Source organism: Lichenostomus cassidix, unplaced genomic scaffold, assembly GCF_008360975.1.
Source record: "Lichenostomus cassidix isolate B80296 unplaced genomic scaffold, HeHo_3.0 HiC_scaffold_40, whole genome shotgun sequence".
In the NCBI taxonomy this organism is placed as follows: domain Eukaryota; kingdom Metazoa; phylum Chordata; class Aves; order Passeriformes; family Meliphagidae; genus Lichenostomus; species Lichenostomus cassidix.
In genome coordinates this window covers 1,948,427-1,976,315 of record NW_028147459.1, presented here as the reverse complement: position 1 = coordinate 1,976,315, position 27,889 = coordinate 1,948,427, and the positions used below count along the sequence as shown (strand labels likewise).

At 62.1% G+C, this 27,889-nt stretch overlaps 1 protein-coding gene across 1 annotated transcript; it reads right to left on the bottom strand.

The window, feature by feature from the left end:
- Positions 1-1,837: 1,837 nt before the first annotated feature.
- Positions 1,838-27,889, bottom strand: LOC146422511 (IQ motif and SEC7 domain-containing protein 2-like). The gene is made up of 16 exons (XM_085046204.1): positions 27,621-27,889; positions 24,668-25,536; positions 22,919-22,948; positions 14,743-15,019; positions 12,960-13,421; positions 11,544-12,382; positions 9,828-9,989; positions 9,621-9,743; positions 8,601-8,767; positions 7,846-7,985; positions 6,774-6,899; positions 6,597-6,696; positions 4,978-5,139; positions 4,110-4,271; positions 3,148-3,197; positions 1,838-2,599 (listed from the first exon to the last, which is right to left on the bottom strand). Exons 1-16 carry the CDS (start codon positions 27,837-27,839, stop codon positions 1,838-1,840), a joined length of 4,650 nt encoding a protein of 1,549 aa, XP_084902330.1. The 5' UTR covers positions 27,840-27,889.

The window sequence follows — 27,889 nt, the reverse complement described above, 5'->3', positions numbered from 1 at the left end:
CCCATTGAACTCCTACAGACCCCCTTGGGACCCGAGGACCTTATAGACCCTATAGACCCTATAGGCACCCAGGCCCTCTGTACCCTCGGGACCCCTATGGACCCTATAGGCCTGTATGAACCCTACAGACCCACGGGACCCCTATGGAACCTATAGATCCACATGGAGCCTATACACCCCCACCCCTATGGACCCCAGGACCCCTGTGAACCCCCAGACCCTAGGGACCCTAGAGACCCCCACAAGCCCTATGGCTGCAATAGACCCCCAGCTTCTGTGGACCCCTATGGACACTCAGGACCCCTATAGACCCATGGGACCCCCATGGACCCCAAAAACACGCTAGACACCTATAGCTCCTATAGCCCTGCAGCCCCTAAGGACCCCCGTATATGGGGGTATAAAGGGATCTTTATACCCCCATAACCCCTATAGCCCCCATAGCCCCCATGGCCCCCAGATCCTCTATAGCCCCTATAGACCCCATAGCCCCTATAGCCACGACAGACCCCAGATGCCCTGCAGCCCAAGAACCTCCACAGACCCCATAACCCCAATCCCCTGCCCCCAAAACTCAACCCTCATCCCCTATAGCCTTCATTTCCCTATAGCCCCCAGATCCCCTATAGCCCCCAAAGCCCCCAGATCCCCTGCAGCCCCTATAGTCCCCATAGCCCCCAAATCTATAGCCCCCAGATCCCCTATAGCCCCCAGATCCCCTGCAGCCCCCCCAAGAACCTCCACAGACCCCATAACCCCACTCCCCCTCAGTCCCCACAACTCAACCCTCATCCCCTATAGCCTTCATTTCCCCTATAGCCCCTAGATCTCCCATAGCCCCCAGATCCCCTACAGCCCCTATAGACCCCAGAGCCCTATAGCCACGACTGCCCCCAGATGCCCTGCAGCCTCCCAAGAACCTCCACAGACCCTATAACCCCCCAATCTCCCCAGCCCCCCATAACTCAACCCTCATCCCCTATAGCCTTCATTTCCCTATAGCCCCCAGATCCCCTATAGCCCCCAAAGCCCCCAGATCCCCTATAGCCCCCAGATCCCCTGCAGCCCCCTAAGCACCTCCCCAGACCCCATAACCCCCAATCCCCCCAGCCCCCATAACTCAACCCTCATCCCCTCTAGCCCCCCCAAAAAAAGGGCTCTCGGGCGGGGCCGGCCGGTCCGTTTATGAAGCATCAAATATACAGTCTCTTATATACAGGGCCCGGCGGGCGCATGCGGGTGCCTGGGGGGCTCCCCGGGGGGGCCCGGCCGCCTCAAACCCCCCCAAAAACCCCCGGGGGGATCCCAGGCGGCCGGGGGGGGTCGGGGGGGAGGAGGGGGAGGGGAGGTTAAAGTGCCATGTGACATTCAGCCTGAGCTGGGAACGGAAAATGGGGAGGGGGGCAGCGTCGCCGCCGGACCCCCGGGATGGCCAGAGGGACGCCGGACTGCCCGGTGACCCCCAAAGCCACCCCCGGGGTGGGGCGCGAGCAGCCAAACACGAGCCACGTGCAGGTTTTTTTTGGGGGGGAATTGGGAGATTTTAGGGGGGTTACAAAAATAACCACCGCGTCCAGCAGGCCGGCGCTGTCCATCGTGTCCGGGGGGGGCTCAGACCACCGTGCTGATGCGGTTGCCCCCCTTGGGTTTGGGGGGTCCCTGGCCGGCCTGGGCCAGGGGCGAGGTGGGGCCGGCGGGGAATGGGGGCTGAGGAGGGGTGTGGGGGAGGCGTGGGCATGGGGGTATGAAGGGGTGGGGGGGGATCAGAGTGGGGTGAGTGTGGTGAGTGTGATGATGATGGTGGTGATGGGGAGGGGGCGCCGCTCCCCCTCCGCCCTCAGCAGGGCTCCCGGGTCGGATTCCCGATTTCACCGCCGCCCCCAAACACTAAATGCTTGGCCGGGGCTGGGGGCGGCGGGGGGTGGTGGTGCGGGGGGGGCCCGGGGGGGTACGGGTGGGACAGCCCGTGGTGGGTGGGCGCCGGGCTGTAGAGGGGCAGGGGGGACAGCGGCTGCCGGGGGGCGCCGGGCGGAGCCCCCCCCCTCTTCCCGGGCCGGTGCAGCGTGTAATGCGGGTGGGGGGGTGGGAACCCCCCGCCGGGGGGGCCGTGCTGCTGGGGGGGCGCCGATAACGGGGGGGTCGGACCCCCGTGGAATCTCGGCGGAGCCCCAGCGGCGATGGCCGGCAGCGGCGGGGGGGGCGCGGGGCGGCTGGGGGGCGGCGGCTGCTGCGGGTACGGGGGAGGGGGCGGCGGGCCGGGACCCCCCCCGGCTCCGGCCGCCCCCCCGGGGCCGTGGCAGTACTGGGCGTGCAGCGCCTGCAGCTTGGAGGGACCCTCGGGGGACACCGCGGCGGCGGGGGGGTGGTGGTGGTGGTGCGAGGATGACGCCGAGGAGGAGGAGGCCGAGGCCGAAGTGGGACCCCCGGTGACCGGGGCGGGGCCGGCGGGGCCTTTGCCGCGGCGGCTGCCGAACAGGGAGCCCAGGAAGGAGGACGAGTTGGACACCGGGCGGGCTGGCGGCTTGTAGCCCTCCGGGGCTCCCGCTGGCCCGCCTGGGCCACCCCGGGGCTGCGGCCGGGGGCTGCTGATGATGGAGCCCTGCGGAGGGGGCGGGGTCAGAGCGGGGAGGCCACGCCCATTTGGGCTAGAAACCACGCCCACTCGAGAATGGCTCCTCCCATCAGTGGGAAAAGCATTGCATTCTCCCTGGTAAGCCCCGCCCCCTCCTGCAAGCCACGCCCACTCGGGAATGGTTCCTCCCATTGGTGGGAAAATCGCATTCTCCTTTACAGGCCACGCCCCCGAGCCGCAAGTCGAGTCCCCATTGGTGGATAAGAGCATCCATCACTGCCCTAGCCCCACCCCCGGACTAGGTCATGTGACATGGCCAAACAAGCCCCGCCTCCCAGCCCTACCCTCCTTCCCATTGGTGGATGAGCCCCAGGGTTGGTAAACAAGCCACGCCCCTTTTCACCCAAAAGCACCGCCCACTCACTCAAACCACGCCCATTCCCGACAAGCCCCGCCCCTTGTCAGCCCAAGGCCCGCCCCTTTACACTATAGTGTTGTTATTTGGGGTGTGGATGAAGTGGGTAGGGTTTGGGTGTGGTCGCAAAGTGGGCGTGGCTTAAAGGGGCGTGGCTCACCTCGATGGTGCTGTCCAGTGACCCCACGCTGTTCCGGCGACCCCGCTTGCCTGGGGGGGAGGGGGCAATGAGGGGGGGCAGTGGGGGAGACCCCCAGGTGACCCCCAGGTGACCCCAAATCCATTGGAAGCCAAAAATCCCTCAGGATTTTGGGATCCCAAATTCCACCCCGAAATCCCAAATCCCTCAGGAGATCACCCTGGGATCCCAAATTCCCCTCTGGAAACCCCAAATCCCCCCAGGACTCCCTACTGGAGCACCCCAAACTCACCCTGGACACCCCAAATCCCATCATGGACACCCCAAACTCACCCCTGGACACCCCAAACTGCCCTCTGGACACCCCAAATCCCATCGTGGAGACCCCAAACGCTTCCCCCAAAGCCCCTCCCAGGAGCCCCCAGCCCCATTTCAGACTCACCACTGTCAGACAGGTCCCGCAGGGAGCTGCTTAGCGCACTCCTTTTCAGCCCTTCACCCCCAAATACCTCTCTGGACACCCCAAACTGCCCCCTGGACACCCCAAATCCCATCATGGACACCCCAAACTGCCCCCTGGACACCCCAAACCCACACCTGGACACCCCAAACCCCCTCCCAGGAGCCCCCAGAAGCCCCATTTCAGACTCACCACTGACAGGTCCCACAGGGAGCTGCTCAGCATGCTCCTTTTCAGCCCTTCGCCCCCAAACTGCCCCCTAGCCACCCCAAACTGCCCCCTGGACACCCCAAACTGCCCCCTGGACACCCCATCGTGGAGAAACCCCCCCAAACCCCCCAGAAGTCCCCACTCCCATTTCAGACTCACCACTGTCAGACAGGTCGCACAGAGAGCTGCTCAGCGCGCTCCTTTTCAGCCCTTCGCCCCCAAACTGCCCCCTGGCCACCCCAAATCCCATTGTGGAGACCCCAAACCCCCCCAAAGCCCCTCCCAGGAGCCCCCAGCCCCATTTCAGACTCACCACTGTCGGACAGGTCGCGCAGGGAGCTGCTCAGCGCACTCCTTTTCAGCCCTTCGCCCCCAAACGCTTCCTCCAGGCTGCTCCGGCTGAGGCCATTCAGAGCCTCCCGGGGAGTTCCTCCTCCCCTGGGCCCGGCCACGCCCTTCTGCTTCTCCAGTTCGGCTGGGGGGCACACCAGTATAAACCAGTGTCACCCAGTAACCCCCTAGTGTGCCCCCAGTGTCCTCCCAGTATACACCAGTGCACACCAGTGCCCTGCCCCGCAGCCCAGCCACACCCTTCTGCTTCTCCAGTTCCACTGTGGGGACAAGCCAGTATCACCCAGTGCCTCCCAGTGTCACCCAGTGTCCCCCCAGTATCCTGCTGGTCAGACCAGTATCCCCTAGTATTCTCCCACTGTCCCCCAGTGCACACCCAGTCAGACCAGTGTGCCCCAGTGCCCTCCCAGTGCTCCCAGTCCCTTCGCAGTCCCCATCCCAGTCCCCTTCCCATTGCTCCCAGTGCCCCCAGTCTCTTTCCAGTCCACTCCCAGTGCTCCCAGTCCCTTTCCAGTCCCCTCCCAGAGCCCTTCCCAATGTTCCCAGTGCTCCCAATCCCCTTCCCATTGCTTCCAGTCCCCTCCCAGTGCTCCCAGTTCCATGCCAGTGCCCCACCCATGGCTCCCAGTCTCCTCCCAGTCCCTTTCCCATTGCTCCCAGTCCCATCCCAATACCCACGTTGGTGCTCCCAGTCCCCCTCCCAGTGCTCCCAGCCCCTTCCCCATCCCCCTCCCATTGCTCCCGGTGCTCCCAGTCTCTTCCCAGTCCCCTCCCAATGCCCTCCCATTGCTCCCAGTCCCCTCCCAGTGCTCCCAGTGCTCCCCGCTCACCCTCCACGCGGTACTTCTCCATCTCCTGCACCTCAGCCACAGACTCGCGCAGGTCGCTGGCGAAGCGCAGTCTGTCCTGAGGACTGGGGGCGTTGAACACGATCAGCACCTTGCGCTCGCCGCCCGGCGCTGCCGACAGCAGCTTGATCCCGAACTGGTAATCTGGGGAAATGGGGAAATTGGGAAATGGGGTCAGGGACAGCCCCTGGGGTCAGGGACAGCAGCTTGATCCTGAACTGGTAATCTGGGGAAATGGGGAAATTGGGAAATGGGGTCAGGGACAACCCCTGGGGTCAGGGACACCGACAGCAACTTGATCCCAAACTGGTAATCTGGGCAGGGGAAATTGGGGGTCAGGAGGTCAGGGACAGCCCCTTGGGGTCAGTGACACCAACAGCAGCTTGATCCTGAACTGGTAATCTGGGGAAATTGGGAAATGGGGTCAGGGACAGCAGCTTGATCCCAAACTGGTAATCTGGGCAGGGGAAATTGGTGGTCAGGAGGTCAGGGACAGCCCCTCAGGGTCAGTGACACCAACAGCAGTTTGATCCCAAACTGGTCATCTGGGGAAACTGGGGGGTCAGGGATCCCCCCAGGATCCCAAACTAGTAATGTGGTGGGGAATTGGGAAATGGGGTCAGGGGGTCATGGACAGCCCCTTGGGGTCAGGGACAGCAGCTGGATCCCAAACTGGTAATCTGGGCAGGGGAAATTGGGGGTGAGGAGGTCAGGGACAGCCCCTCGGGGTCAGTGACATCAACAGCAGCTTGATCCCGAACTGGTCACTGACAGCAGCTTGATCCCAAACTGGTAATCTGGGAGGACAGGGGAGAATGTGGGGTTGGGGGTGGGCAGAGGAACATCGTGGGGGACACTGAGGTATCCAACGGGGACACCATGGGATGTGGCATGATGGACACCATGGGACATACCAGGTGGGCACCTTGAGATACCCAACGGGGACACTGTGGGACATGCCACGAGGGACACCATGGGACATTCCAGGGTGACACCATGAGATGTCTAATGGGGACACCACAGGACGGGCCATGATGGACATCATGGGACATTCCAGAGAGAACACCGTGAGATGTCCAACAGGGATGCCACAAGATGTCTAATGGGAACACCATGGGACATGCTATGATGGACCATGAGACATCCAACGGGGACACCATGAGCTATCCAATGGGGACACCATGGGATGTAGCATGATGGACACCGTGGGACATCCCAGGTGGACACCATGAGATGTCCAATGGGAACATCACAAGATGTCCAATGGGGACACCATGGGAAATGCTGTGATGGACACCATGGGACATTCCAGAGTGACACCATGGGACATGCCATGATGGACACCTCAGGTTGGGGACATCCCAGGGTAACACTGTGAGACATCCCATGGAGAACACAATGATCTGTGGTGGAACCCCATAGGACATAGGGGTGGGGGAACCTCCCATGAAGGTCCTGTGAGGTCTTATGGGGTCCCACCATGGGGTGTTTTGGGGTCCCATGGGGTGTTTTGGGGTCCCATGGGGTGTTTTGATGTCCCATGGGGTGTTTTGGGGTCCCATGGAGTGTTTTGGGGTCCCACGAGGTCCCGTGGGTCTCACAGGCGTTCTGGAAGAGCTGCATGTGCATCTCCACCAGCGGGAAGCTCTGCCGGAAGCTGTAGGTCACCAGGATCTTCTTCTTCTGGAAGATCTTCGTCACCTGCCGAGGCCGCGGTGTCACCGGGGTCACCAAGGTCCTGGTGACTCCACCTCAGGTCCCCAGGACCCTCTGCTCACCACCAGAAGGTCGTTGAAGAGGAACACCTCGCGCTGGTGAAGCCCCAGGCGTTGGGGTCGGTTGGGGTCAGGAACCTCATAGAGTTGGCAGCAGCAGACCAGGCGGCGGTGGGGCAGGGACAGCACCTGGGGACAGCGGTGGCGTCAGGAATGGGTGGCCAGTGGGGACACTGTGGGACATTCCAGGGTGACACCATGAGATGCCCAATGGGGACATCATGGGATGTGCCATGATGGACACCATGAGATGTCCAATGGGGACACCATGAGATGTCCAATGGGGACACCGTGGGACATTCCAGGGTGACACCATGAGATGTCCAGCAGGGACACCCCCAGGAACATCCTTCCCCCTTACAGTCACCTGGAACATCTCCCAGAAGGTCACCTGGATCATCCCCATAGGATCACCTGTCCCATCTCCCATGGGTGACCCAAATGTCACTTGTCCATAGTGTCACCCAGTACATTGCTCCCACAGATCACCTGGATCATTGCCATAAGGTCACCTGTCACATCTCCCACGAGCGACCCAGATGTCACCTGTCCCATAGTCACCTATGTGACTATGGGATAGGTGACATAGATATCATCTAGTACATTACTCCCATGGGTCACCTGGATCATCACCGTAAGTCACCTGGAATATCCCCATAGGTCACCTGTTCCATCTCCCATGGGTGACCCAGATGTCACCTGTCTACAGTGTCACCTAATACATTGTTCCTATGGAATCACCTGGATCATCCCCATAGGGTCACCTGGAACATCTCCCACGGGTGACCCAAATGTCACCTGTCCCATAGGATCACCTAGTACACTGCTCCCATGGGTCACCTGGAACATCTCTCATGGGTGACCTACAACTTGTCCCATAGGGTTACCCAGAACCTTCTTCACCTCATGGGGTCACCTGGAACATCTCCCATGGGTGGCCTCAAACATCTCCCATGGGTCACCTGGATCATCCCCTATAGATCACCTGTCCCATCTCCCATGGGTGACCCATATGTCACCTGTCCCACAGTGTCACCTAGACCCCTCCGTGTCCCCAAGCCCCGGGCACACCCACCGGTTTCTTGCCGACGATCATGCGCTCCACGGCCTGCACCTGGGACACGTGGTCGTCGTTGGTGCGCAGCTCGCGGCTCTGGATGCGCTGGTAGATGCCCACCAGCATGTCCCGCGGGATGTCCTCGCCATTGTCCACCCCTGCGGGACACCCGGGGACAGCCGTGTCACACCTGGGACAGCTGGATTGATCTAGAACCCATGATCTGGTCCAAAACCTGTGACACCCAATCCTCTTCCAGAACCTTCTACACCTGGCCTGCTCCAGAACCTGCAATGCCCAATCTGGTTCCAGAACCTTCCACACCTGGATCCATCTAGAACCTGTGGCTTATGGACTTTTCTAGAACCTGCAGTGTCGCAGTCCTGCTCTAGAACCCATAACACCCAGCACTGCTCTGGAACCTGTGACTCCCAATCTGGTTCCAGAACCTTCTACACCTGGCCCTGCTCCAGAACCTGTGACACCCAATCCTGTTCCAGAACATTCTACACCTGCCCTGCTCCAGAACCTGCAATGCCCAACCCTGTTCCAGAACCTTCCTAATCGTGTTCCAGATTTCTACACCTGGCCCTGCTCCAGAACCTTCTACACCTGCCCTGCTCCAGAACCTTCTACACCTGGCCCTGCTCCAGAACCTGCAATACCCAATCTGGTTCCAGAACCTTCTACACCTGCCCTGCTCCAGAACCTCCAATTCCCACCCCTGTTCCAGATCCACACCTCCGGGGGTTGAGGAGCCACCAGGGCCTCACCTCGCAGGTTCTTGATGAAGTCCTCGAGCTTCATCTTGCGCTCGGCCTTGACGCTGGGGCTGTACATGTCGGTGTTGAGGAGGATGATGGCGAAGGCCAGGATGAAGATGGTGTCCGGGTTGCGGAACTGGCGCAGCAGGGCCGCGTTACACACGCAGTAGCGCTGGCTGTGGGGTGGACAACCCCCACGGCCCATGGGGTCACCATGCCTGCCCCACGGCCGGAGCTGTGGTGGCATCTGCGCCACGCAGCTGGCCAGGAGGGTGGGGTGGTGGCCTGGTGGCTGTGGGGTCACCTAGGACTGGGGCGCCACTGCTGTGTCCCCACCTGGAGCCATGGGGTCATCTAGGATGGTCTGGGGGTCACTACCCCTAATGTCCTGCCAGTCTGTGGGGTCACCTAGAACTGGGGCGCCACACCTGTGTCCCCACCTGGAGCCATGAGGTCACCTAGAATGGTCTGGGGGTCACCATCCTCAATGTCCTGCCATTCTGTGGGGTCACCTAGAATGTCACCTGGTCCTGTGGGCATCACCACCCCTTGTGTCCCCCTTCAATCTCTAGGGTCACCTAGAATGTCACCCCATGGTGACCACACCACCCCCTTGTGTCCCACTTCAATCCCTAGGGTCACCTAGAATGTCACCCCATGGTCTAGAGACCACCACTGCAAGTCTCTGGGGTCACCTAGAACAGCATCTGGTCCCATGGGGGCCCCACCACCCCCTTGTGTCCCTCTTTGATCCATAGGGTCACCTAGAATGTCACACCATGGTGACCACACCACTGTGGGCAGTGACCTGGTGGCAGTGGGGATGTGGGGACAGCAGGATTTGGGGACAAGGGGCCATGGGGACATGAGGATGTGGGGACACTGGGGACATGGGGATGTGGTGACATGGGGCATTGGGGACATGAGGATGTGGGGACATTGGGGACACGGGGATGTGGGAACATGGGGCATTGGGGACATGGGGATGTGGGGACACTGGGGACAAGGGGACAGCGACCCACCCCTCACCTGAAGGCCTCGATCAACCGCTCGACCTTCTGCGCCTCGCCCTGCACCCTGATGTGCGACTGGAACTTCCTCAGCGCCTCGTCCAGCTCCATCCCCGAGAAATCCATCTCGTCCACCACGCAGCTGCGAGACCCCGCGGCACGGTGGGTCTGGGGTCTCCCTGACCCCCGCCAGGTCCCCCCTGTCCCCAGGATGTCCCCTCCTTACTCGAGGACGTCGCGGTTGAACTGCTTCTGGCGGTTGCCCAGGAACTCGCCGATCATCTGCCGGCTCAGCCCCTTGCGCTCCAGGATGAAGTGAGCGACGCCCACCGGCGTGTCGGACAGGAAACCGCGCTCAATCAGGTACTGGATGCCCTTCTCTGGCTTCCTGCGGGGCGTGGGGCACGGGGACATGGATGGGGACATGGATGGGGACGTGGATGGGGACGTGGATGGGGATGTGGATGGGGATGTGGCGAGATGGGGACATGGACAGATGGATGGTGACACAGGAATGGGAACATGGAAGGGGACACAGATGATGATGGGGACATGGACACATGGATAGGACATGGAAATGAGGACATGGAGACATGGATGGGGATATAGGAATGGGGACATGGAGACATGGATGGGGACATGGAGATGGAGATATGGGCATAGGGACATGGGAATGGGGACGTTGATGGAGATATGGGAATGGTGACATGGATGGGGACATGGAGACACGGATGGGGACATGAGAATGGGGACGTGGATGGGGACATGGAAATGGGGATATGGATGAGGACATGGATGGGGATATGGGGATGGAGATATGGGGATGGAAACATGGGAATGGGGACATTGATGGGGACATGGATGGAGACATGGATGGGGACATGGGAATGGGGACATGGGAATGGGGACATGGATGGGGACATGGATGGGGACATGGGGATGTGGGTAAGGACAAGAACAAGTGACCCGTGATGGTCACTCTGGCCATAGAGTGACCCCATGTCACCTGCTCCCAGCTCTAGGGCCACCTGGTCATCTATGGGGTCACCTTGGTTTGGGGTCATCTGAGGTGATCATCTGTTCCCCTAAAGGGTCACCTAGAACGTTGTCATGGCTTGATCACTGGGTCACCTGGAAGGTCACCGCAAGGTCACCTGGAATGTCACCATGGGGTTACCCAAAACATAACTATGGGGTCACCTAGAATGTCCTCGTGGGGTTCTCTAGGGTCACCTCAAACATCACTCTGTTCTTGCTATAAGGTGACCTAGAATGTCCTCGTGGGGTTCTGTAGGGTCAGCTCGAACACCACTCTGTCCTCGCTATAGGGCCACCTAGAATGTCACCATGGAGTCACCTAGAATGTCCTTGTGGGGTTCTGCAGGGTGAACTTGAACATCACTGTGTCCTTGCTACAGGGTCACCTAGAACATCACTGTGGGGTTCTGTAGAGTCACCTCAAACAGCACTCTGCTCTCGCTGCAGGGTCACCTAGAATGTCACCATGGAGTCACCTACAGTGTCCTTGTGGGCTTCTGTAAAGTCACCTCAAACATCACTCTGTCCTTGCTATAGGGTCAGCTAGAATGTCACCATGGGATCACCTAGAACACCATTGTGGGGCTCTGTAGGGTCACCTTGAACATCACTGTGTCCTCGCTATAGGGTCACCTAGAACATCACCATGGGGTCTCCTAGAATGTCACCATGGGGTCTCCTAAAATGTCACCATGGCGTTCTCTAGGGTCATCTAGAACATCCCCATATCCTCGCTATAGGATCACCTAGAACATCCTCTTCCCCTCAATGGGGTCACCAACCATTGCACCCCATCCTTCCTCCCAGGACCACCGCATGGCCTCACTGCTGGACCCCCACCCCATCCCCACACCCCCTGGACCCCCATATCCCCCCAGACCCCTACCCACGCCCAGCCCCTCACTTGTTGAAGAGGTTGAGGCCGATGCGGTACTGCCGCCGCTGCACCACGTCGTTGTTGAGCGCCGGCGAGTCCCAGCTCTGCCGCGGCTCCCGCTGGTAGGTGGCCTTGCCGGGGGGTCCGGCGGCCCCGGGGGGCTGCGGGGCAGCCGTAGGGGGCGGCGGTGGCGGCGGGGGCGGCCGGCGCAGGCTGTCTCGGGATGACGAGCCGGACGAGCAGTTGAGGGTCTCGTTGGAGTTGGAGCTGCTGCCCAGGCTCTCGTTGTCCCCCTCGGATCCCTCCTCCGTCCCCCCGGGCGGCGGCGGCGGGCCGGGGGGTGGCGGCGGGGGTCCATCGGGGTGGAAGCAGCGGTGCGGGGGTCCCGACCGGGGCAGCGTGCCCCCCCCGGCCCCCTCGGGCTCGTAGGGTCCCCCGCGGTTGACGGAGCCGCGGTCGGAGCGGTCACTCAGGTCGGCCGAGCTGTCGCTGGGCGGCTCCACGGTCAGCAGCGGGGGGTGTCCCCCCCCGGCCCCCCGCCCCCGGCACTCCAGGCACGGGGGGCCTCTCCGGGGGGGCTCCTCGGGACCCCCCCAGCGCTCGGCCGGCCCCGGGGGGTTGGCAGGGGGCGGCGGAGGGGGCGGCGGGGCCGGGGGCGGCGGGGGACCCCCGGTGTCCGGTGGGGGCTCGGGGCTGGGGGGTCTCTCGGGGGAGTGGGGGGAGCCGGGGAGCCCCTCGTCCAGGTACAGGGTGACGTCGCTGGCCGAGGTGGCCGCACTGTCCCCGGCGGGGGGGGCAGGGGCGCCGGGGGGGACGCCGCGACCCCCACCCAGCGCTTCGTCGATGGACGCGGCCAAGGACTTCACCTGCGGGGACAGGGAGGGGAGGGGACACCCCGGTCAGCCCCTCTGTGTCCCCCCAAGACCCCCCTCGAGCCCCTCCAGCCCACTGGGACCTCCCCATGACCCCCCTGTGGCCCAGTGACCTGATGACCCCTTAATGAGCCCCATGGTCACCCGTGACCCCCAATGACCCCTGTGACGTTCCTGGTCTTGTGACCCCCTGACTGCCCATGTCCACCATGACTGTCATGACCCCTGTAACCTCTCAGGACCCCTGAGACCCCCAGGACCCCCTGACCCTCATTTCTCCTGGGCCCCTGTGACTCCCATGACCCCCATGACACCCACAACCCCTGTGACCCCCCGCCATGTCCCCTGTGACCCCCATGACCCCCTAACCCCATGACTCCTGTGACCCCCAGGACCCCTGTGACCTCCATGACCCCTGTGACCCCCAGGACCTCCTGACCCCATAACACTCATGTCCCCTGTGACGCTCATGACCCCATGACCCCTGTGACCCCCAGGACCCCTGTGACCCCCGGACCCTTAAGACCCCAGGACTCCCCAGACCCCACAACCCCCACCCCTTAGCCCCCACCTGCTGTGCAAACGCCTCCTCCAGATCGGCACCTCCGGGCCCAAAATCCGCCGACGCCGACAGCTGCCTGGGGGCTCTCGCGCCCCCACACCCGCGCGCCCCCACAGCCCCCTCCCCAGGACCCCCACCCCCATCCAGCCCAGCCCGGCAGGACCCCCCGTATCGAGGCGCCCGCCGCGGCCCCCCCAGGACCCCCTCGTCCAGCGAGGCCGGTTTGCCCTGGAAGTAGGGCGGGGGCGGCGGCGGGGGTCCCGGGGCGGGGGCCGGGGGTCCGCGGTCGTACTCCTCGAAGGAGAACTGGAGGCGCAGCCCCGGCAGCGCCAGGCGCCGCGCCCTGCCGCCCTCGCTGCGCAGCCGCTCGAACTTCTGCGCCATGCGGTAACGCCGGAACGCCGCCTGGATGGTGCGGGCGGCGCGGCGCGAGCGGAAATAGCCGCCGTACTTGCGCTCCAGCATCTCCACCTGCGGGACACGGGGACGGCGTGGGGACGTGGGGACGGCGTGGGGACAGCGTGGGGACGACGTGGGGACGGCAGCGGGGACGTGGGGACAGTGGTGGGGACGTGGGGACATCAGGGTAGGGATGGGGGTGTGGAGGTGGGGATATAGGGATTGGGACATGGATGGGGATGTGGGGATGTTGGGATTGGGACATGGATGGGGACATGGATGAAGACGGGGACATGGATGAAGATGGGGACATGGATGAGGATGAGGACATGGATGGGGACATGGGCACATGGGGACATGGAGACATGGATGAGGATGGGGACATGGATGGGGATGTGGGGATGTTGGGATTGGGACGTGGATGGGGACATGGATGAAGATGGGGACATGGATGAGGATGGGGACATGGATGAGGATGGGGACACGGATGGGGACATGGGGACATGGAGACATGGATGAAGATGGGGACATGGATGAAGATGGGGACATGGATGAGGATGGGGACATGGATGGGGATGTGGGGATGCAGGGATTGGGACATGGATAGGGATATTGGGATGGGGACATGGGGACAGCAGTGGGAACATGGGGATGTGGGGATTGGGACATGGATGAGGATGGGGACATGGGTGGGGACGTGGGGACATGGGGACATGGATGAGGATGGGGATGTGGGGATGCGGGGATTGGGACATGGATGAGGATGGGGACGTGGGTGGGGACGTGAGGATGTGGGGACGTGGGGACATGGATGAGGATGGGGATGTGGGGATGTGGGGATGAGGGGATTGGGACATGGATAGGGATATTGGGATGGGGACATGGGGACAGCAGTGGGAACATGGGGATGTGGGGATTGGGACATGGATGAGGATGGGGACATGGGTGGGAACACGGTGACATGGATGGGGACAGGGGGATGTGAGGACTGGGACATGGATGAGGACATGGGGACATGGGTGGGGATATGGGGATGTGGACATGGATGAGGACGAGGACACCAGTGGGGACATGTGGACACAGGGGTGGAGATGGGGATGGGAATGCGGATATGGGGATGTGGGGATGGTGACATTGATGGGGACATGGATGAGGACGAGGACATGGATGGGGACATGGGGATGTGGGGATTGGGGACATGGATGGGGATGGGTGACATGATGATCACGTGGGTTGTGACCATCACAGGTGGCTGATGACCATCACACATGGGTTGCCACCATCACACATGGGTTGTGACCATCCCACATGGCCTGGGACCATCCCACACAGCCCAGGGCTGTCCCCAGCTGTCCCCAGGTATCCCCAGGTGTCCCCAAGTGTCCCCACCTACCTTCTTGTCCTGCAGGTCGGTGGAGAGCTCATAGCTGTCGCTCAGAGCCTTCGGCCTCTTGCTCTCCTCCTCCTCCTCCTGCTTCCTCAGGGCCACGCTGGCCGGCTGGGGTGGCAGCCGTGGCCAGGCCACCCCCGGGGTGCCACCACCCGGTCCTCCCCCAGTGCCACCAGGGCCCTGGGGCGCCGGCTGGGGGAGGCCGCGGTAGGGTGGGGGTCTCCCGGGGCTGTCCGGAACAGGACCACCCCCCTCGCTGCCCGGGGTCTCGCCGTCCACGCTGTGGGGACATCGCGTCACCGCCGTGTTGGGACATCACAAAGATCACCCTGGATGTCCCCAAACCACCCTGAGAGCCCCCAGACCACCCTGAGACCACCAAGGACCACCCAGACCTCCCCAGACCAACCTAAGACCACACAAGGACCACCCAGACCTCCCTGGGATCACCCAAGGTCCCTCATAGAGTCTGGAGCCACCAAAGTGGGGACCATGGGGACACAGGGACAGACAGACATGTGGATATGGGACAGAGGGACAAGGGGACACAGACATGGGACACAGGGACAGGGGGACACATGGCCACAACTAGGGGACACAGGGACAGATGGACATGGCCAACATGGGGACACAGGCACAGGGACAGACAGACACGTGGATGTGGGACAGAGGGACATGGGGACACAGACATGGGACACAGGGACAGGGGGACACATGGCCACAACTACGGGACACAGGGACAGATGGATGTGACCAACATGGGGACACAGGGAATTGGGGACACACAGACATGGGACAGATGGATATGGCCAACGTGGGGACACACAAGGACACAGACGTGGGGACGTGAGGCACATGGGGACATGAGACACATGGGGACAGGGACATGGGACAGACAGACTTGGGGACAAGGACACCTGGACATGGGGACAGCTGGTCACGACAGATGTGGGGACAGGGACATGGGACACACACAGGGACACGGGGACAGGGGACAGATGGACATGGGGACACAGGGACACATGACATGGGAACACATACAGTGGGACATGGGGACGTGGGGACATGACAGACATGGGCACAAGGACATAGGACACCTGGACATGGACATGTGACACGGGACAGATGGACATGGGGATGCACAGACATGGAAACATGGGGACATGGGGACACTGGAACATGGGGACATGGGACATACGGATGCAGGGACACACGGACATGGGGATTATGGACATTGGGACATGGGACATATGGACATGGGGATGGGGGGACACATGGACACAAGGACATGGGGACACAGGGACATGAGATATACAGATGCAGGGACACACAGACATGGGGACATGGCCACATTTGGACATTGGGCCATGGGGACACAGACACAGGGACACACGGACATGGGGACATGGGAATTATGGACATTGGGGACACAGAGACACATGGACAAATGGACACACGGACATGGGGACAGGGGGACACATGGACATGGGACAGGGACACATGGCAAGGATGTACAGATATGGGGACACAGGCAAGGGACATGTGGACATTGGGACATGGGGACACAGGGACATATGGACATGGGGACGTGGACAAACGGACATATGGACATCAACACATGGACACAGGGACATGGGACATCTGGACATGAGGACATATGGACATGGGGACACAGGGACATGGGGACACATAGACACATGGACATTGGGACACAGGGACATCAGGACATGGACAAATGGACACATGGACATGGGGACACAGGGACATGGACATGGGGACACATGGACAAATGGACACATGGACATGGGGACACAGGGACATCGGGACACGGACAAATGGACACATGGACATGGGGACAAAGAGACACCTGGACACATGAACATATAGCCACACGGACAAATGGACATTTAAACACATGGACATATGGACAAATGGACACACGGACATACAGACACACAGGACATAAACATGGATATACAAACACACAGAAATACAGACACGTGGACAAATGGACACACAGACAAATGGACATACAGACAAATGGACATGGGGGCACAGGGACATGGGGACAAACAGCTAAATGGACACATGGACAACTGGATATACAGACACACGGATATACAGACACATGAACAACTGGACATATGGACATACAGACATATGTACACACACACATGCACATATAAACACATGGATATATAGACACACAGACCCAGGGACATATAAACAGACAGACAAATGGACACACGGACACACGCCAGGGCCACACGTGCACGCAGGGACCCGGGGGACACACGGACACACACGTCCCCTCCCCCCCCAGCCCCGCGGGGACCCAGCGGCAGTTTCGGGGGGGGCGGAGCAGAGCAGGGGGGTCCCCAAAATCCCCAAAATCCCGGGGGGGTGGGGGGGCAGAAGGGGGGGAGGGGAAGGGGGAAAGAGCGGGGGGAGGGGGAGGGGAAGGATTTGGGGGTCCCGGGGGGGTCCCGGGGGTGCCGGTTTGGGGGTCCCGGGGGGTCTCCCCGACTCACCCGTGCAGCAGCCGCTGCCGGAGCGGCCCCCGCCGCCGGTCGGCCGTGCACTGCAGGCACCACATTTTGGGGAAGGGGGGACACCCCAAAAATGGGGGTGGGGGACACACAAGGGGACACCCCAAAAATGGGGAGGGGTCGCGGGGTGGGGGAGGGGGAGCCCCCGGTGCCTCCGCAGCTCAAGCGAGGCCCGGCAGGGCGGTGCGGGGGAGGGGAGGGGGTTGGGGGGTGGGGGAGGAGCCGAAGAGCGACCCCCCTCCCCTCCCCCACCCTGCGCCTGCCCGGAAGTTGAGACCCCCCTGGGTGGGGGTGGGGAGGGTCCTGGGTGGGGGGTGGGGGAGGGGAGGACGCCTGGGTGCCTCTGATGTGTGATGAGGGGGTGGTCGCGTCGCCCCTCCCCCACCCCCCCCCAAAATAAACCTGGGACACGCCACTCCCAAAATTTGGGGACCCCAATTTGGGGGGGTGACACCCCCAGCCCCCCCCAAAATCCGGGGGTCCCCGAGGTGGGGGGAGGGGGCTGGGTGGGTTATCCCCTCTTCCCTCTGCGCATGCGCGGATTCCCCCTACCCACCCCGATGGCGGTTGCCATGGCGACGCGGCGGGCGGGGGGGCGGCGGTTGCCATGGAGACGCGGCGGGGGAATGGAGGGGAGGGGGGGTTTCCCGGGGGGCGGGGCTTCACGCGCTGGGTCTCCCCTTAGCCCCGCCCACCTCCCCCTTAGCCCCGCCCACCTCCCCCGGGCACCGCCCCCTCCCCAAAATAGCCCCGAGGAGGAGGAGGCGCCATGATGGAGGTGTTGCCATGGCAACCGCCCCCAAACAGCCCCCCCCACGCGGCCGGGGGAGGAGCCTATAGGGGCTCTATAGGGCCCTGGGGACCCCAATGGAGCCCTGGGGTCTGCACGGACCCTATAGGGATTTATAGGGACCCCTATAGGATCCTGGGGTCCCTATAGAGTCTCTATGGGGACCTATATGGACCCTACAAGGATCTATATAGGCCCCTATAGGACCCTGGGGTCCCTGTAGAGCCCCTATAGGGATCTGTATGGGCTCCTATAGATCCTTCATCTGTCTGGCTCCCACTGGTCCCCGAGGCCCATATGGCCCCTATATCTATATGGACCCCACAGGGATCTATATAGCCCCTATAGGGAGCTATACGGCCCCTATAGGGATCTATATGGGCCCTACAGAAACCTGTATGGGCCCCTATACAGCCCTGGGTCTGTACGGCCTGGCAAAGCTATAGGGCTCCTATACAGTCCTTGAGTCCATAGGGTCCCTATAGTGCCCTGGGGTCCCTATGGGATCTATAGAAGCCCCTAAAGGTCCCCCAGGGCTCTGCCAGGGCCCCTATAGGTCTCTGGGGTCCCCTATGGGATCTATAGGTCCCTAGGGTCCCTATGGCGCCTATAGATTCCTGGGGTTCCTGAGGCCCCTGTAGGTCCCTATGGCCTCTATAGGGAGCAATCCAGGTCCCTATGGCCCCTATAGGTCCCTGGAGTCCCTATAGGTCCCTGGGGTCCCTACAGGGAGCAATCCAGGCCCCTATGGGATCTATAGGTCCCTGGGGTCCCTACAGGGAGCAATCCAGGCCCCTATGGGATCTATAGGGTGTGGCGGGGGAGGGACGGCTCTTACCTGCGGGCAGGGGGAGGTTGGAGCAGCCAAAGCACCTGAGGGTGGCACCTGGAGGGGGGACAGACAGGGGGACACCGAGATGGACAACGGACAGCAGGACACAGAGATGGATGGGGGACAGGCAGGGGACAGACAGGGGACACTGAGAGGGACAGAGGGATGGACAGGGGACAGACAGGGGACAGATGAAGGACAGACAGGGGACACCAGGATGGACAGGGGGCACTGAGATGGACAGGGGACGCTGAGATGGATGGTGGGGACAGAGATGGACAGCAGACAGCAGGACACCAAGATAAACAGGGGGACACCGAGATGGACAGAGGGACAAAGATGGACAGGGGGACAGACAGGGGGACACTGAGATGGACAGGGTGATAGACAGGGGGACACCAAGATGGACAGGGGGAGGGACAGGGGACAGCGGACAGGGGGACACTGAGATGGACAGTGGGGACCAAGATGGATAGCGGACAGACAGGGGACAGGGGACAGCAGACACTGAGATGGATGGCACGGATAGAGATGGACAGAGGGACACTGAGATGGACAGGGGGACAGACGGGACAGTGGATGGAGGGGCAGAGATGGACAGGAGAACAGAGATGGATAGAGGGACAGACAGGAGACAGTGGGCAGGAGGTGACGGACAGGGGGACAGACAGAGGGGACGCTGGGGACAAACAGCTGTGGGGACAGTGGGGACAGTGGGAGGCTATGGGGACAGTGGGGACATATGGCTATGGGTCACTGCGGAGGGATGGACAAGGATGGACAGTGGGGGGGACAGATGGACACAGGGGTGGGGTGGGTGGTGGCAGGACAGACAGACATGAGGGGACATGGACAGACAGTCGGACACAAGGGGACATGGATGGACAGATAGACACAGGGGGATATGGAAGGACATAGGGGGACATGGATGGACAGATGGACACGAGGGAGACACAGGTGGATACAGGGGGACATGGATGGATACAGGGGGGACACGGACAGATGGACACACGGGGACATGGATGGACAGATGGACACAAGGGGACACGGATGAACACACAGGGACATGGAAGGACAGATGGACACAGGGGTGACAGGGACAGACGGATGGACACCAGGGTGACAGGGACAGACGGACAGGGACAGGGAGGAGAGAGAGGAGAGAAACGAGTCAAGAGCCGGACGGGGGGACGGAGGGACGGACAGACGGACACGGGGGGGGGGAGGGGACACGAGCGGGGGAGGGGACACGAGCCGGGTGGGGGAGGGGATCCGGGGGATCCCCAGGGTGGGGGGAGGGGCCCCGAGCGGCGGGTCCAGCCTGACCCCCCCAGGGTGACACACTGTCCCCTCCCTAACCCCCAATGTCCCCCACTCACGTCATTGGGGGTCCTGGGGTGTCCGGGGGGTGACAGAGAGTGACAGAGAGGTGACAGACGTGTCCCGAATGTCTCTCAGCCCTGGTGGACTCACGACAGCCCCTCCCCCCCTTTCCTGGCCCCCCCCAGGTCCGGAAGGCTCTGGCCGGAATTCCGGCCATGCCGGACCTTGGGGACCTGGGGGGGGACAGGGATGGGGACAGGGACAAGGCGGGGTCACCACCAGGGAGGGGGACAGAGGGTCACAGCCCTGCACAGGGACAGGGACAGGGCGGGGTCATCACCAGGGACAGGGACATGGATGGGGACAGGGGCAGGGGGAGGTGACAGCCCTGGACAAGGACAGAGGTCACAGCCCTGCAAAGGGACAGGGGGAGGTGACAGCCCTGGACAAGGACAGGGCGGGGTCACCATCAGGGACATGGACAGGGACACAGAGGTCACAGCCCTGCACAGGGACAGGGGGAGGTGACAGCCCTGGACAGGGACAGGGACAAGGACAGGGCAGGGTCACCACCTGGGACAAGGACATGGATAGGGAGGTCACAGCCTCGGACAGGGACAGGGCAGGGTCACCACCAGGGACAGGGACACAAAGGTCACAGCCCAAGACAGGGACAGGGGGAGGTGACAGCCCTGCACAGGGACAGGGGGAGGTGACAGCCCTGCACAGGGACAGGGCAAGGTCACCACCTGGGACAGGGACAGTCAGGGACAGAGAGGTCACACCCCTGGACAAAGACAGGGACAGGGTGGGGTCACCCCCAGGGACAAGGACGGGGACAGGGAGGTGACAGCCCGGGACAGGGACAGGGAGGGGACACGGCCTGGGACAGGGACAGGGTAGGGTCACAGCCCTGCACACTCGCGCACAGCCCCGGCACGGGGGTGGCACATGGTGTCACACACAGTGTCACACATGGTGTCACACAGCCCCGGCACACCCTGGCACAGCCCTGGCACAGGGGTCACACACAGTGTCACACATGATGTCACACGCGGTGTCACATGCAGTGTCACTCATGGTGTCACACCCCGGCATCGCCCTGGCACAGGTGGTGTCACGCACAATGTCACACGGTGTCACACACAGTGTCACATGGTTGTCACACGGCCCTGGCACAGCCCTGGCACGGCAGTCACATACAGTGTCACACACAGTGTCACATGGTGTCACACACAGTGTCACGTGGCCCTAGCACAAGGGTCACACAATGCTTGGACACCCTGTCCACACAGTGTCACCGCTGTCACCCGCTCTTGCACAGGGTTGCTCTGAGTGTCACACCCTGGCAGTGTCACCACTGTCCCCCACTGTCACACGGCCTGGCACAGCCCTGGCACGGTGTCACACATGGTGTCACACATGGTGTCACACGTGTCACACGCTGTCACATGCTCCTGCATGGGGTTGCACATGGGTCACACCCTGGCATGGTGTCACATGTGGTGTCACACACAGCGTCACATGCTGTCACACACAGTGTCACACACAATGTCACACGCAGTGTCACACGCAGTGTCACATGCAGTGTCACACACAGTGTCACATGATGCCACACATGCCCTGGCACACCCCTGGCCCAGCCCTGTCACGCAGTGTCACCCGCAGTGCCACCCTGTCACTGTCACCTCCCCATTGTCACCGCGCCCCCCCAGGGGATGTTTTTGGGGTGATTTTGGGGTTTTTCAGGAAGGTCACACCCGGCGCCGGGGGCTGTTCCAGTTGCCATGGCAACGCCCCCCCTTGTCGCCTCCCCCGGCGCTGTCACCGCCTGCGCTGTCGCCCGGCAACTGTGCCGCCCTGGCAACCGAGCCACCCCGCCTGTCGCGACGTGACGGAGGGACCGTCGTGACATCCCGGGCACGTCACGACACGCCGGGCCCTGTCGTGATATATCACCACTGTTGCGATATATCGGCTCTGTCGCGACACGTCGGTGCTGTTGCAATGACCTGGGCGCCGTCGCGACTCGTCTGAGCCACTGGGACACGTGGGGGGCCGTCGCGATAGAACACCCTTGTCGCGATATATCGGCCCCGTCGCGACACGTCAGAACAGTTGCAATGGGCTGGGTGCCATGGCAACCTGTCGGAGCTGTCGGGACACACAGGGTCTGTCGCGATAGAACACCCATGTCGCGATATACCGGCCCTGTCACGACACATCAGTGCTGTTGCAATGACCAGGCGCCATTGCAACTCATCAGAGCCTCCAGGACGCGCAGGGTCTGTCGCGATAGAACACCCTCGTCGCAATATATCGGCCCTGTCGCGACACGTCGGCGCTGTTGTAATGAGCAGGTGCCATTGCAACACGTCAGAGCCGTGGGGTCTGTCGCGATAGAACGCCCATGTCGCGATACAACAGCCATGTCGCGATATATTGGCCCTGTCGTGACACGTCGGCGCTGTTGTAATGAGCAGGTGCCATTGCAACACGTCGGAGCCGTGGGGTCTGTCGCGATAGAACACCCATGTCGCGATAGAACGGCCCCGTCACGACACACCCGACGCCACCACGCCCTCCCCCACCCCGGGGAGGGGACCCAGGCGTCCGGGTGGGGGAGGAGGAGGGGGAGGGGACAGCAGGGGGAGGGGACAGCGGGGGGGGAGGGGTGACACTGACCTCACTGTCCTCGAGCTGTCGCGATCAGACCTGGGGGGGGGGGGAGGGGCGACAGAGAGGTCAGCGAGGGGCACTGACCCCTCCCCCACCCCATCGGTGTCCCCCCACTCCCCAAAATCCCCCAAATTGTTCCCAAAAATTGTCCCCCGAATGTCGCCGATGTCCCCAGGTGCCCCCGGGGTGACAGAAGGTGACAAGGGGGGGGCGATGACGTCACCTCCCCCCCCCGCGGGTCACACACCTGCTCCACCCAACCAGGGGGGCTGGGATTTGGGAGGGGCTGGAGCCAAAAATTTTGGGAAGGGAATGAGTCCCAGATCCCCAAAATCCCGGATTTTGGCAAATCCCGAATCCCAAATCCCAGATTTTGGGAAATCCCAAATCCCAGATTTTGAGGGGAAAATACATCCCAGATCCCCAAAATCCCGGATTTTGGGAAATCCCGAATCCCAAATCCCCAAATCTCGGATTTCGGTGGGTGGAAAAAAGGAGTTCTGGACCCAAAATCCCGGATTCTGGGGGATGTTCCCGAGTTCTGTATCCCCAATCCCTGATTCCGGGACTGTTCCCGATCCCAGAGCCATTCCCGACCCCAATCCCAAATTTCGGAGCTGTTCCCGATCCCAGAGCCATTCCCGACCCCAATCCCAAATTTCGGGGCTGTTCCCGATCCTAGAGCCATTTCCGACCCCAATCCCATACTTCCCAACCATTCCTGACCCCAATCCCTTATTTCTCGGCCATTCCCGACCCAATCCCATATTTCCTGGAGCCATTCCCGATCCCCGGGACCGTTCCCGACCCCAATCCCTTATTTCTTGGCCATTCCCGACCCCAATCCCTTATTTCCTAACCCTTAAGGACCCCAAACCCTTATTTCCCGGCCATTCCCGATCCCGGGGCTGTTCCCGACCCCAATCCCACATTTCCCTGACCATTCCCAACCCCAAACCATTATTTCCCGGCTGTTCCTGACCCCAATCCCATACTTCTCGGCCATTCCTGATCCCAGGGCCATTCCCGACCCCAATCCCTCATTTCCCGGCTACTCCCGACCCCAATCCCTGATTTCAGGGCTGTTCCCGATCTCGGAGCCGTTCTGGACCCCAATTCCGTATTTCCCGGCTCCAATCCCATATTTCCCGACCATTCCCGATGCCCGGGACCATTCCCGATCCCAACCCCTTATTTCCCGGAGCTGTTCCCGCTCCAATCCCCTATTTCCCAGTCATTCCCGACCCCAATCCCCGATTTCCCGATCCCAATCCCCGATTTCCCGGCCATTTCCGACCCAAATCCCTGATTTTGGGGCTGTTCCTGATCTCGGAGCCATTCCGGACCTCAATCCCTTACTTCCCGGCCATTTCCGAACCCAATCCTGCATTTCCCGGCCATTCCTAACCCAAATCCCATATTTCCCGGAGTCATTCCCGATCCCTGGCTCCGTTCCCGACCCTAATCTCGTATTTCCCGGCTCAAATCCCATATTTCCCGACCATTCCCGATCCCGGGACCGTTCCTGACCCCAATCCCTTATTTCTCGGCCATTCCCGACCTAATCCCTTATTTTCCGGAGCCATTCCCGATCCCCGGGACCGTTCCCGACCCCAATCCCGTACTTCCTGACCATTCCCGACCGCAATCCCCCATTCCCCAACCACCCCAAAACCCCCAAATTCTCTCCCTATCCCCCAACCATCCCAACCCCAACCACCCCAAAAACCCCAAAACCCCAAACTCTGTTCCTACTTGCGCTGCAGGGTGGTGGCCGGGCTGGTGCTGCCGCTCGTGCTGTGTCCCCCGCCGGGGCTGGAGCTCCGCGACGCCGCCCGGCTCAGCGCTCCCCGCGGCCACTCCCTGTCCCAGCACGGCCCGTAGTGTCCATCGCGGGCCCGGAACGGCCCTTCCCTGTCCATCCTGCCGGCGTACTGTCCATCCTGCTCCATCCGGCTGGAGTATTGTCCATCCTGGTCCATCCGCCCCGAGTATTGTCCATCCTGCTCCATCCTTCCCCCGTATTGCCCCTCACGGTCCAGCCGGCCTGGGTAAGGCCCTTCCCGCTCCATCCTGCCGGCATACTGTCCATCCTGGTCCATCCTGCCGGGATACTGTCCATCCTGGTCCATCCTGCCGCCGTACTGTCCATCCTGGTCCATCCTGCCGCCGTACTGTCCATCCTCCTCCATCCTGCCCGGGTACTGTCCCTCCCGGTCGAGGTGCGGCTGGTACTGGAGTTCCCGCTCCAGGCAGCCATGGAACTGCCCCTCCTGCTCCATGCGGCCCGAGTAAGGCCCGTCCCGCTCGGCGCGGCTCAGGTAAGGCCTGTCGCGCTCCTTGCGGCTCGGGTAAGGCCGCTCGTGGTCAGCCCGGCCCGGGTAAGGTCCGTCCCGCTCGGCCAGAGCTTCGAACTGAGCGTCCCTGTCCAGGTAAGGGCGATCCAGGTGCTCCGGGTAGGCCCCGTCGTGCTCCAGGTGCTCGGGGTAGGCCGCGGCGGGGTCGGGGTGGCCCGGGTAGGGCAGGTCGCGCTCCGGGCGGGGCTGGTACGGCAGCTCGGGGTCGCCGTAAGGCCCTTCGGCCTCCAGGTGGTTCTGGTACTGAGCGTCGGGGTCTGGGTGGCCCTGAGGGGACAGCGAGGTGGCACCGGGGGTTGGGGTGGACAGGGATGGACATGGTCTGGGTGGGACACTCTGAGGTGACCCCTGTGGCCCTGAGGGGACAGGGAGGTGGCACCGGGGGGTTGGGGTGGACAGAGATGGATATGACACCCTGAGGTGTCCCCTGTGGCCTTGAGGGGACAGGGATGGACCTGGCCTGGGTGGGACACTCTGAGGCTTCCCGTGTGGCCCTGAGGGGACAGGGAGGTGGCATTGGGGGTTGGGGTGGACAGGGATGGATGGGACGCTTTGAGGTGGGCTGGGTGGCCCTGAGGGGACACGGAGGTGTCATTGGGGTGGACAGGGATGGACATGGCCTGGCTGGGACCCCCTGCCCTGCCCCATACAGGACCCTGTGGCTCTCCCCCCACCCCATAACCAGGTCCCATAACCCTGCCATGACCTCTGACCCTGCTGTGACCCACTGCCCACCCCATAGCTGAGTCCCCCAACCCGCTCCTCACCCCGTGACCCCTCTGTGACCCCTCTGTGACCCCTTCCTCACCCCATAACCGAGTCCCCTAACCCCATAACCCCCTCCTCACCCTATAACCCCACCCGTGACCCCCCTATGACCTCCCCATAACCCCCTTTGTACTCCATAATCACCCCGTAACGCTCTCCTCACCCCATAACCGAGTCCCATAACCCCATAACTGAGTCCATAAACCCCTCCGCACCCCATAACCGCTCCGTGACCCCATAACCTGGTCCCATAACCCCATAACTGAGTCCATAAACCCTTCTGTGACCCCATAACCTGGTCCCAGAACCCCATAACTCCCCCACAACCAGCTCCCCTAACCCCATAACTCCTCTGTGACCCCCCCATCACCCCCTCCTCACCCCATAACGCCCCCATAACTCAGTCTCATCACCCCTCCTGACCCCATAGCCTAGTCCCCTCGACCCCATGACCGAGTCCCCAAACCCCACACTGCACCCCAAACCCTCCCCACCCCATACCGAGTGCCATAACCCCATAACCGATTCCACAGCCCCCTCCCCACCCCATAACCGATTCCACAGCCCTCCCCACCCCATAACCCCTCCGCACCCCTCTCTGACCTCCTCCCCACCCCATAACCGACTCCCCCAACCCCACAGCCCTCTCCTCACCCCATAACCTCTCTAGACCCTCTGTGACTCTCTCCCCACCCCATAACCGAGTCCATAACCCCCTCCTCTCCCCATACCAGCTCCCCTATCCCACACAACCCTCCTCATCCCATAACCGAGTCCCATAACCCCATAACTGAGTCCATAAACCCATAACTGAGTCCCATAACCCCCTCCTCACCCCATAACTCCCCCCACCACCTCCTCCTCACCCCATAACCTAGTCCCATAACGCCCTCCTAACCCCATAACCTCTCCGTGACCCCTCTGTGACTCCGTCTTCACCCCATAAGCGAGTCCCATAACCCCATAACTCCCCCCATAACCTAATCCATGACCCCGTCCTCACCCCATAACCGAGTCCCCTGACCCCATAACCTAGTCACCTGACTCCATAACCCCCTCCTCACCCCATAGCCCACCCCTGACCCCATAACCCACCCCGTACCGAGTCCCCTAACTCCACAGCCCCCTCCCCACCCCATAACCCACCCCAAATCCCCACTCCCACCCCATACCGAGTCCCCTGACCCCATAACCCCTCCCCGACCCACTACCGAAGCCCCTAACACCATAACTCACCCTGACCCCACTCCCGCCCCATACCGAGTCCCATAACCCCCACCCACTCAGTGGCCTCCTCACCCTGGCACCGAGTCCCTAACTTTACAACCCCTCCTCACCCCATAACCCCACTCCCTGACCCCACACCCCACCCTAAACCCCGACTCCCACCCCACCCCATAACCGAGTCCCCTAACCCCATAACCGAGTCCCCTAACCCCATAACTGAGTCCCATAACCATTCTGTCACCCCCTCCCCACCCCATAACTCCTCCACACCCCATAACCGAGTCCCCTGACCCCATAACCGAGTCCCCTAACGCCACACCCCACCCCAAACCCCCCGACCCCCGTCCCGCCCGTACCGGGTGTCTGCCCCCCGCCGCCCCTCGCTGCCGCAGGTGGCGGTTCTCGCGGGCCAGGCGCTGCAGTTGCCCCTCGAGCTGCGCGATGCGGCGGCGCTGCGAGGCCAGGAGATGTCGCTGAGTCGCGATAATCCTGTTGAGCTCCAGCAGGTATTCCACGGCGCGGTCGGGGGGTTCCGAACCCCCCGGGGGGGCCCCGCCGCCCCCCGCGCCCTCCATGGACCGCGGCGAGGAGGGGGTTAAAAATGTGGGGAGAGGGGATTGGAATT